This window comes from Paramormyrops kingsleyae, chromosome 24 (assembly GCF_048594095.1).
Source record: "Paramormyrops kingsleyae isolate MSU_618 chromosome 24, PKINGS_0.4, whole genome shotgun sequence".
Lineage (NCBI taxonomy): Eukaryota > Metazoa > Chordata > Actinopteri > Osteoglossiformes > Mormyridae > Paramormyrops > Paramormyrops kingsleyae.
The window spans coordinates 3,004,422-3,016,352 of NC_132820.1; the positions used below are offsets into that span (position 1 = coordinate 3,004,422).

The window sequence follows — 11,931 nt, forward strand, 5'->3', positions numbered from 1 at the left end:
TGCGTCAGCGTCTCCAGTGTCTTTTTGCCTTTAGTCTGTCGAGTCACGGCATGTGCATCATTAAAGTGTTTTTGCAACGTATTACTCAAATCCGTTGTGTAAAACTAGACCTTTATTCACTTAACAAGATTTACGTTTCTTACTTCATATATGAACAATCTAGTGAGGCAGGTTGGAGAAATACATGGACACTGATTTTAGTTGGCCAAGCCTTAAACCGCTAGGTAAATACTGTAAAACAATGAACCAATTTGTCCATTGGAAGTTTATTGCCACTTCCACAGATACAATATTTTAATTCAGGCGATATTGTTCCTGAACACAGATGTCGACGAAGAAATAAATTTAACCTGTATGATCACCTAAATCAGGCTGGCACGAAAGACAGATCACAGACCGCCAATGCAATAAAAAAACTACATTTCCTTATAAAGATAATTTTTAATAACTATGAACTTTTTTTCCAAATCCATCCTCTTTTCCATTTGCTCCATGAGCACATGCAAAAAAAAAAAAAAAAAAAAGACATATTTACATGTAGGAAACAGACGAGAAGAATCTGATGGAAACACTGAACTCTGACATCAAGAACATACGCATCTCCATGCCTGCATTCTGCTCACACCGCACGCCAGCAACACACACATACAGCTAAAATGCGCACACACACACACTAAACCCATCTTCTGCCCCTATCCATACCTGAAGAAGAGCTGCATCGCATTTGGCATGCAAGAAAATCCAGGGACGTGCCAGAGAAGCGAGAGCGCAACACAGAATTCACTCTTGAAGCCGTCCTAGTAGGTGTTTAATCGGTGGCTTCTCAGTCCGGTGTTCAGAAAAACCACAGAGTGAAGAGGAACGGGACAGAAGCTGATTCAGGCGCTTTGGCATTGGTGTACATGTTAGGGGGTGACAGAGGAGAGGTCAAGCGGGGACACTCTCCGGACTGGGGTGTTATTGTTGGAGAGGGGTCCAAAGACACAGGGATGGGACACGTCGGCTGAGGCTGCCTCCCCCTGTTCTCGGACTTGGGAGATCTGTCGCAAAAGGGCTTTGCCTTCTTCCCGAGCCTGCAGGACGGCGAGAAACGGAGGCAGTGTAAACACACGCGTGTGAACTCAGCCGTGGACACATGACCTACAGCTTCCTACGTGAGGCTGCAGGACGGCGAGAAACGGAGGCAGCGTAAACACACGCGTGTGAATTCAGCCGTGGACACATGGCCTACAGCTTCCAACGTGAGGCTGCAATTACCATGCACAGTTTTTCAGAGGGTTAGGGTTATGGGGACACTTTGTCCCCAACCATGCATTCCCCCCCAAGCTCCGGGGTGGCAAAAAATGATTTGACAGAGAGAGAAAGTTGACAAGGTCAGACCAAAACAGAAGTGATGTCATCTTAAAGCTCTGACTGTCATCTTTAAGTACCAACAGGCCCTGATAGAATGGTAGGTACAATGTGAGAGATATGAACAAAAACAATGTGTTCCACAGAGGACAGACATGAATCGCTGGATCTCAGGAGGATACATGAAAAAACAATAGCTCCTCATAAGCATTTACTGGGGGGGGGGGGGGGGGACTGAACACTCACGTCATTGGAGTCACAGCACCGCTGAGCGCAGAGCGCCGCCTCATCGTATCGTTTGTTTTTGAAGTAGTACTGGCCCAGGTACCGGAGCGCTGTGCTCACCTCCACGTGCTCCAAGGGCTCCTAAGCGGTAGGAGAGAAAGCGTTTGCAGACATCCAGAAGCTAAAGATATGTCCTCTGCACAACAGGCGCAATACACGGATGCCCGGGGATGCGTGTGTCTGCGTGCTAATCTCACCGCGCAGGAATAGACGTCCTGGATGTAAATAATGTAACACTGGGCGGCATCATCCGACTCGTTCAGCTGCTCGTGGAGTCTGTGGGAGTGTGAGAGGTTGGAGAATCACTGGATGCACCGGCGGAGTGCAGCATGCGTACAGGCACACAATCCACGAAGACTCACTTGGCCAGTTTGAGCAGTGCCATCCTCTCCACGTCCCCAACAGAGTACGCTCTCCAGTAGCACTGATACACAGAAGGCAAGCCATCAGTCAGAGGGGTACTCACTCAAATCCAAGTAGCACAGAGCAAAACCTGAATTTGCTGCACGCAGAGCACCAGTATATGGCAGGATGTGTGTATGTTATAAGCAAATACTACACCATTTTATATTTACACATAAACACACACACACACACACACACACACACACACACACAAAGTACTGTGTGTCTGTGGCAGTCAAAAGAAATGTTAAAAGTAGTAGTAAGGTCGTTTTTCGAGTAACTACCCTTAAACTGCAGCAAAGCCACAGGGAACATTTCAGATTTTAGGAAGCCCCATTATTTTAAGAGCCATCCCACCCTCTACAAGAACCCCGCATAAGAAAATGGGCAACGGCTCTCAGCCCGCATATGAAAAGCAGCAGAACGACCGTCCTCAGACATAAAAGACCACGAATGATGCGACGACTGCTAGGTAGAGAGGCGTGTACCGCTCACAGGGCGGCGGTCGCATTGTCCCACGCAGCCAGCCGGCCAGATTCACCACATTTTGCCAGAAACATCTAGAATCACATGCTCACCTTCTTGGCTTCCACCAGCTGGGACAGCTTCTCGTAGCACTCGCCCAAAGCGACAAGCATGCGAGAATCGTTGGGCCTAGAGGGACACAAAGGATTTTCAACGGACGCCGGCACCGGCGAAGACGCGGCGAAGAGCGGAGCGAAGACGAGGTGATACCAGTGTGATGGAACTGCACCGTCTTTCACAGCGTCAAGCAAAATAAATAAATGCATATTGTAATACAGTGGAACCTCGGTTCTCCAACTCACTAGAACTCGAATTTCTTGAAAGTTGAACAAACCAGTTTGACCTAGAACTCGATCTGAATATCAGAAGTCGAACCATGAACACTGATCTAATATAAATTGTACGCGCCAGGAAATGAGTCATACTACAATGCAATTCTTACTTGAATGCCTTCTTCACAGATTGGACGATTAACCAAATAAAGTAGCGCAACATTACAGTAACTAACAATAAATAAACCACTAACTTACGTGTACTATTAGAGCATTTATGTGATTTATTTAAGCTTTATTTTACCAGGTAAATTAACTGAAAACCAGTTCTCACTGCTTTACATGATATTCGGGAGAAATAGCAGATTACGCATCGGAACTGCCCGCGATACAAACGTCATGTGTGTAACTAAACTCTTTAGCCAATAAGGGCAAAGGTGTGTCGTCACGGAGGCGGTTCCAGTTTGTGCAGCCGGGTGAGAGGTCGCAATGCATCTAACCGTAATGCATTGCGTCAGGATCAGAATGCATTGCTTTAAGCCAGCGCTGTAAGCAAGTCGAATGCAGGATTCGATCCGGAGTCCAGAACAGATTAAGTTCGAGAACCGAGGTGCCACTGTATTAGCTTTCTGGCCCGGTAGGCTAGGTGTGATGCACACTAACTAATAATAATAATAGATATTTTACTGTCCCCGGGGGGAAATTGTCTTTATGCGTCCCTCAGCTTGCTCTTTGCAGCATAAGTTGTCTGCGAAGGGCAGCCACCCATAGTAGCGCCCAAGAAGCTCAGGGTTAAGGGCCTTGCTCAAGTGCTCTCTGTCAGTCATGCAGCTTTTCTCCTGTTTACAAATTCACATTCTGGCAATCCACAGTTAAAAAGACTTTGTTGCTCCGCGGCCAACGGCTGGGTAAGCTGAGAAGTCAACCCCTCCCACACCGCACGCGATTGGCTGAGCCACGGGAATTTGCAGGTCAAAGTTCAATTAAGATGAACTTGGCGCAAAATCACTCTGCAACCAGAAGTGAGGGATCAGATTTTCTCATTGCGTAGCAATAACGGAAGTGACTGAGACCGAACTCCACAGCGGGCCAGTTGGCGACGGCGGAAGCCACGCACCTCAGCTGGTGGGCTCTGCGGTAGTAGTAGAGACAGTAGAAGTGCAATTTGAGGATCTCGTAGGTCTGGCCGAGCCCGTACCATGCTCGGTAGTCTCGCTTGTTCACTTCTATGGCGTGCCTTGTGAGAGAAACCAAACTTACCATTAGTGACATTACTGTTCCTCAAGCACGTTCCACAAGTACAATGATAACTGGCGACAGAGGCGCGATCACATGATCCACTCACCAGATTCTGCACCTCTAACACAGAAACATCAAGAGTACAGTTACTGAATTGCTCAGAAAACCCAGATGTTGTTGGAATGACAGCAATGCATTCCCTGGATGGCCATGTCACTCATCCATATTCAAGCCTTGTCATCCATATAATGTTTTTTGGCAATAAGATCCATAAAACACTTTTTGAGTTAGCACAGTAACGCGATCAAATGTGTAAGGTTGCCCTTTGCTGTAATATATGCAGCTCATAATTGTATCAGTTCCAGATGTTCACTAGTATGTCTCAAAGTTGGAAAAAGTGAAATACTTTGAGTTATTAAGCTAAAGGTCAATTCACACTTTTCTGCATGCACTTTTGGTTGCGAATGAGGGTGATGTAAATTTCGTCATCAGGGTTTGGCTGTGGATAACTGTGTTCAGTGGCCAGATCTTTAAGTCTAGCAGAAATCTTGAGCATCGACCGTGCATGTGTAAGATAATTGATTAGGTATTTCCAGTAGGTGGCAGCACTGACTTTCACAGCTCAGCGGTCAACGATGAAAGAGTAGAGGAAGAACAGCCATTGTTGTAGTGGTAATTATGGTGAGCAGCCATATGAGGAGGGTCGGAGGAAACCCGATAATCCAATTCTCATACTATCCAGAGATTATACTAAGGTAAACGGTATTTTTAAAAGCAACACCATTCCAGTATGTCGTAAAGATTTAAAAATAGCTTGGTATGCTGTATTACCATAATACCTTGACTAATGTAGTATAGATATACACTGCCACGCGGACAGCCATCCGCCATCCCCAGCCTGAAAGGTCACGCGGAAAAGTTAAAGTATGACCTGGGCTTAATGGCCGCAGAGTGGTCCCATTAGGGGAATACAATGAAACGTAGAATTTCAAAAGACTAGCATTTCAACTAGAGCTTCTTGAAGACTGACGGCATTGCAGGAATGACAGGGGCCGCCTGGTACACGGCGAGCCCTGGAGACGCGTCTGTCCTCACCGGTACGCCTGAATGGCTGCCGAGGTGTTCTTCATCTCCATGTACTCGTGGCCCATCAGCGTCCAGGCGCCCAGACAGCGGGGGTTCAGCTTCAGGGCTCTCTGGAAGTACAGTGCCGCCTTCTCGTGCTGCGAGCGCAGGCTGTAGTAGTTACCTGCAAACCAGGTGGGGCAGCTGTGAACAGGGCACATCAGGATGGAACCCACGGGACAATCAACTGGGCCGTGTTTCCGCGTCGCACGCTCACCGATGACACAGCACGTCTCCACTCTGTACTTGTCAATCTCGGCGAGGTCGTGGGCCAGGAAGCTCAGCTCAGCCTTCATGCTCTGTTGGCAGTTACAGAGGACATCAGTGTAGGAGGGTATCGCTTATGTGCATACGGCGCTTTTCCACTGGCAATCAGGAACCGAGCCTAGTTACAGTTCCGGCTTGCTTTGGCTTTTCACTGCAGATGGGTCGGCTCAGTAAAGACGTTGCTGGGTTTGGAGAGCGATAGTGCCGTAAAACTCGAGAGGCACTTATTTACTATTTACATCAATTTATTATGTGCTGATTTCTCCTAGCAAGTCTGCGCAAATCTCTGTGTTATGCAAGACAGAATCAAGCGCTAGTGGAATTAGCATTCGTTAAGTTCCTAGTTATCGGGAAAGCATCAAAACATCGCAATGTGCAATACTACTAATAATGAATAATATACAGAATATGCTGTTTTTTTCCTTCAGATAATCCACGCATATTGATGCAGAACACCGGTATCTCCATGCATTTCGACCAATCTGGTGGTGGTGATGCAACCAGCTCAGTCTGGTCAAGCTCTCAGCCCTGCTAGTAAACAGGGCCATGCCAGCGCGGGCACGACACGGATAATTTACAATGACAAACCGTCACTTCGCGGTACGGCTTGGTAACGGCTCGGTGGCAGTGGAAAAGCGCCATGTGAGAGTAAACGAGGCCCAGAGGTCTAAGGCACTGGGCTAAGGCTCCAGTCTCCTCTGAGGTGGGGGGTTTAAATCCCACTGCTGCCAGAAGCCCTGCTTTAGTGTGGTAGGGCGTTGGTTTGGAATCCTGTGGTCAGCAGGCTGATGCCACCACTGGACCCTTGAACAAGGACCCTAACCCAGAACTAACCCCACGCTGGGACCCCAAGCTGGTAATCACCTCTATGTGTGTGTGTGTGTGTGTGTTTTATGGAGAGCAAGATGGGGTGGGTGAAAAGATAAAGTCATCATGGGGGATGAAAAAAGTATAACTATTATGTATTAACAGCAAAGATAAGCATAGCTTAAAAGTAAATATTACCAGAAATAACACCTGTTAGTACAAAGAAATCTTTTGGACCTAGCTGATCAGATTAATGTTCTTTTCCAGTCTAGAAAGGGCGGTTCTCTCAGAGCCTGGTCTCACCCTGACATAGAGAAGGTTGGAGAAGGTGTCCATGTTTTCGATACGATACGGGTCCTGGTTCCTCAGCTCGTTGAAGAGCAGCAGGGCTTGATCGATGTCTGAAGACCAGGAGGGAGAATTTCGAGCATCACAATTATGGATTAGGGTACATACGCATCAGGGAGGAGCAGGAACGCAAGACGAATCAAAGGGCAGCAGAGGACAGAGGCTATGGGGCAGAAGAACCAGGGTCTGCTGACCGCGGATGTTGTGGTAAGCCACGGCGATCTGCGAGATGATGTAGGTGCTCTTGGAGAAGCCAACGTCGATCAGGCTCTGGTACTTCTGCAGTGCCTCCTTGATCATCTGCAGCTCCGTGTACATGTGAGCCAGGAAGAAGTCCTTGATCCAGCAGTCTGGTAGTGACAGAGACTTCAGCTGAAAGACAGAGTAACGACCGTTAGTGCAACTCACAATATATCAAGCGGGGTTCCCCAGTTCCGGTCCTGGAGGGCCAGTCTGCAGATTTCCCTGCTCAGACACACCTACTAAGATGCATTTCAGCAGGGAAATCTGCAAAATGTGTTAGACTGGTCCTCCAGGACCTGAACTGGGGAATCCTGATAAAAAGCAACCAGAGAAAAGTACAATTTCCCATAACATCTGCACACCTCTGGATTTCTGTCCACACACTTTTTGGATGGTCTTGGACTCATTGCATGTTTAGGTACTGCAATGTCCTGACACATAAATGTGCATATTTGTACTTAATATATATCTTTATTTATTCAGGTACCTGGATGCAGGCAGTTCTTACACTTGCACATCCAGCAAGACAAGTTCACACTGCATGTTTTGTAAATACCGATTTCCTGATTTCAATTTGTACTAATTTATACTACAAACACTCCCTGGCAGTGTGTGGCTCAGTGGGCTAAGCCTGTGTACCTGTAATCACAAGGTTGCCGGTTCAAACCCAGCCTCAGTGTGTCTGTGGGTCCTTGAGCAATGCCCTTAACCCCCAGCTCCCTGAGTGCCAATACGGGTGGCTGCCCTTCAGGGACAACAAGTTGAGGGAGGCGTAAAGACAAATTCCCGACGGGGATTAATGAAGTACCTATTATATTTCAGCTTTATAATGGGTAAATGTTTTTCACTTACAGAACATGATTCAATAAAATTCCATGAAATATTCAACACTTTATTATAAAACAGGCTTTGCATTAATGATTTTGCCCAACTGTGGACTAATGTTAGTGTTTAAGGTAGGTTAGGCTAGGCTGTGATGTTTGTTAGGTTAGGTGTACTGTATTAAAATGCTTTTTTGCCTTATGATATGTTTGTCGGAACGTAATCCCATCGTAACCTGGGGAGAGGCTGTATCGCTCATCATTTAAAATATATAATTATTTCTGCTATTATTTTTCTTAATTTATTTCCTACGCTGTTTGCATCTAATACCGCCAAGACAAATTCCAGGTGTACCTGGACCATAAAATGAGTTCTGATTCTGATCCTGATATGAGGTCAGAGCACAGCTATATGCAGACCGTGTCTATAAATAAAAACCAAGCGCGATTAAGAGGAACCGTAGCATAGCAGAGGCAGGGTCAGGGTGACAGCAGTACCATCTCTATGTTGGTGATGAGATTGCAAAGCTCCAGCCAGGATCCCCAGTGCAGCGGCAGGGCATGGATGGCCTCCACAAACACATCCACGGCCTCCTTCAGCAGGTCCAGCTTCCGCAGCACCACGCCGTACCTGCACGAGGACAACAGTCAGCTATGGCGCCCCCTGGCAGGTCAGCACTGCGTCATTACCACCAGCCGGGAGGCCTGTCAGTGTCCGATCTGGATCACGGGAGTTTTAAGTGCGCAAAAATGCTCTGAGGGCAGAAAGAAAAATCATTGGTTCAGAGAGACGACCAATCAGATTGTAGAGGAGGCGGGCCCTCAGCATTTTTGTGAAAGTAAAACTCCCACAAGCTTAAATCTGTCACTAACCACTGGCGTTACTCAGCTGTATCAGAGAGACACCACGTAAACTAGATAGATGCGGTAGATGCAGGCAATGAGAACTCCCATTTAGACACTTCTGTCCAGAATGACATACAAGTGAGGCAAATAGCACATGAGAAACATAAGTGCTGTCAGGGGTTCGGCTGGGCATTAGTGCAGCTAGACTGAGCAGGACTGGAGTAGGAGCTACACAAAAGCTACAGGGGCCTGTTTCACAAAGCAGGATTTCTTGCTTAACCGGATAACTTGTCAGATTTAAGGTAGTCTAGGCTAAATAGACTTTATTTTCATCCACTTACATTTGGCCCAGGCTACCTTAAATCCTACAAGTTATCCAGCTAAGCAAGAAATCCTGCTTTGTGAAACAGGCCCCAGGACTACACCAATGGCATTTAACAGAATAAGAACCTAATAACACTATTCAAGTTAAGTATCAAGTAAAGAAAGGTAAATAAAATAGTAAACAGGAGTTAAAAAAGTGCAATGTGCAAATTGTTCATGGGGGGAGGGGTAAAATATTTTTTAAATGTTCTTCACTTGTGTATCTAAATCACTCTATACCAAAAGCACAAATGAAAAACAATGACCACAGTGTGCCTCCGAGAGCTTGAGGAAGACATTTCTGTGCACGACTTGCCATGTGTCAGCCGTTCATCAGCTCGGAAGTAAAAAAAAAAAAAAACAAATTGACCGCCTTGGCTCACATACAGATAGAGGGCAAAGCCGTCCAGCTCTCCTGCCCGATGCTTCTTGCTTAGCTCTGCCCTCAGCTCTCGCAGCGCCTCGTTCCGCACCTGTCCTTTCTCTAGGGGCCCTGTAGTCAATCACACCGCAGGGAGAGGGGGGGGGGGGGGGAAGAAAAAACACCACACACCAAATCATTTGAAAGCTCCTGACTGATGACTGTCTCCATCAGCCAGTTGGCCAGCGTAATGGGACACAAAACTATTCTGAGGGCAGTATGAAAAATGATTGGTTCAGAGAGATAACCAATCAGACTGGAGAGGAGGTGGGTCTAAGCAACTAGAGGAGGCATGACCAACCAGATGCCCTGGTCCCGCCTCCTCTAGTTGCTTGGACCTTGGTTCAGAGACATAAATAATTTTTCATTCTGCCCACAGAGCTCTGATGTAAGGCAATCTCCCACGAACAGCAGGGCAGCGCTCCAAAGGCTACAGACTCACCCAGACTGTCCACGGTCTCATCATCCTTCTTCTTCTCCCCAGACTTAGGGAGGGGTGTCATGAAGCAGGAAAGAGGGAGACATGCGGCACGGTTAGAGGGGAGGTGGCTGAAGGGGGGGGGTCTGCAGGAGTGCCACCTACCAGGTAACAGGAGTACATGTAAAGGAAGTATCCCTTTTGGCTACTGCAGCCCCTCAGGAAGTACGCTGCACGGTCATACTCTTTAAGGTCAAAATAGGACTTGGCCAAACACAGGGCATCGAAGTCCTGTACATCTTCCTGCAAGGAGGAGAGGGGCTGTAAATTATTTTCAGTCATTTACACAAAAGAGCATCCTTTTCGCTGCACGATCTCCGCGGCGCGTGCTTTGCGAGGGACTGGCATCCCGCCCACGGCGTGCCCAGCTTTGTGCTGCCCGGGACAGGCTCAAGGTCTCCTGATGACCTTGTATTGGAAAAGCAGGTGGAGAATGGATGGAGAGAACGCCTGACTTGCTCATTTATCGTTTATCATACAAACACGTACCTTCTTTGCCATCTTCTAGAATACTAACAGCAAAATCACTACTTTGCCTATGTTTAACGCTTCATAAGACGTTATAAACGTTTTCTCAACTAAAGACTGGACCAGCAGTCAATCCACAAAGACACTAAGGTGAGCTGGGACCCCAGACAGTCCACGTTTTTGCTGTTTGGAATCCCAAAAATGTGGACTGTGAGGCAGGGAGCAAAAACGTGGAGCGTGTGAGGGTGCCCGGGGACCGGTTTGAGAAACACTGCCCTATGGTGCATGCTTTACTGCGACTAGATACCTCGGTGAGAGGGGGCGGCGTCGGCATCTCGTTCATTGGCAGCGGGTTCAAGGCAAACGCGAGCTCGGACGCCCTGGAAACAAGCAGTGACGTGAAAACGAGCCGTTAACGTGCCTGATTAACCCTGCTAACTGTATAGAATATATACGTATTTCACCTGTTACAAATGTTCAAATAGGACCAACCAACTAACAGTACGGAAAAGGTACATAAATAAGGCAATAAACACGTTACAGAGCTCACCATTAAAACACAGCACACATACCAACATTGTAGGTGCAACACTTTATAAATAGCTATAGTAAACGGTGGGTACGTTAATGTGGACATGCGTATGTTACATAAGTAATAAAAAAACAAGTTTCTCACCATTTTGCACTGTGAACTAATCCTCGTTCTCTGCAAAGGCCTATGACAGAAATAAGCTGCTTTTTAATTTGTACCAAATCTCCAAACTCAGGACTGAGCGCCGCCATTTTTCGTATTGCCCGGCTGCTTCGACGCGTCTGCGGTTAACGGTGCGCTACGATTGGTCAAGGCCCTGTGGCAGTAATCCAATCGGGGCGTAAGGAGCGCCACGTGACTTAGAACATGTCATCATCGGCACGCCATTTTGATTGTGGCTAAAACCCACAATCAGCGTATACTCCACGTTGGGCAATGTGTTATATAGAAGACAACATGACTTATATATTGAGCGTATATATGTACGTGTAGTATTTAAAATTTTACTTCACAACGTCAAGTTTAGGCCAACGTCAATTCTATTCTATTCTATACTATTCTATTCCATTCTATTCTATTATACATTTGAAGAGATGTTATATTTCCTTACACCAGAAGATGGCAGTATTTATATTTAGACGCTAAAGGCGACTACAAAGTCCAATATGTACAATAAAGTGAATGTCTTTCGCTGTAAACGTCTTGTTCTGTACTGTAGCTACATTTTGAAAATTTTTTATTTTTTTTTAAATGACTCTGATTTTGACTCTGGTGCTCATGCGGGCCAGATTTGTTAACATTCAATGTAAATCCGGCCCATATGTGGCCCTTATCTGTATCCAGAAAGCGAATTTGGACCAGTATTGGTCCGTTGTGTAAAAAGACATTGGGCCAGATCCGGTTTATGGATCTATGGCAATTTCTGAACAACATTTGGCCCAGACCCGGTTCACACTCATCTCACTATGTGGGGCGATCGTCCTTCAGATTCTCAGCACATCAGCTGCGCATCTGGTAAGTGAGTGATCATACATATACGGTCAGGCGAATGCGCGCCGGATCTTCGGAGCGTATACAGACCAACAGTATCATTTAGAACTCTGGACAGATTCTGGTGCAGACTCTCCTGGCCGGAT

The 11,931-nt window shown here is 46.7% G+C and overlaps 1 protein-coding gene across 1 annotated transcript; it reads right to left on the reverse strand.

Moving 5' to 3' along the window:
* Window positions 1-421: 421 nt before the first annotated feature.
* cdc23 (CDC23 (cell division cycle 23, yeast, homolog)) lies at window positions 422-11,099 on the reverse strand. Its single transcript, XM_023823634.2, has 16 exons — window positions 10,940-11,099; window positions 10,571-10,643; window positions 9,901-10,038; window positions 9,760-9,802; window positions 9,284-9,389; window positions 8,186-8,318; window positions 6,818-6,995; window positions 6,579-6,676; window positions 5,419-5,500; window positions 5,172-5,325; window positions 3,955-4,074; window positions 2,619-2,694; window positions 1,998-2,059; window positions 1,833-1,911; window positions 1,597-1,716; window positions 422-1,073 (listed from the first exon to the last, which is right to left on the reverse strand). Exons 1-16 carry the CDS (start codon window positions 11,044-11,046, stop codon window positions 906-908), a joined length of 1,737 nt encoding a protein of 578 aa, XP_023679402.1. The 5' UTR covers window positions 11,047-11,099; the 3' UTR covers window positions 422-905.
* Window positions 11,100-11,931: the final 832 nt, after the last annotated feature.

Excerpts from the sequence above, each read along its gene's own strand:
- cdc23 (XM_023823634.2), bottom strand. The coding sequence starts at position 11,046 with ATGGCGGCGCTCAGTCCTGAGTTTGGAGATTTGGTACAAATTAAAAAG. Across the intron at positions 6,996-8,185 it reads TCATCACCAACATAGAGATG|CTGAAGTCTCTGTCACTACC; the intron begins GTACTGCTGTCA and ends TCTGTCTTTCAG. Across the intron at positions 1,912-1,997 it reads GCACTGCTCAAACTGGCCAA|ACTCCACGAGCAGCTGAACG; the intron begins GTGAGTCTTCGT and ends ACACTCCCACAG.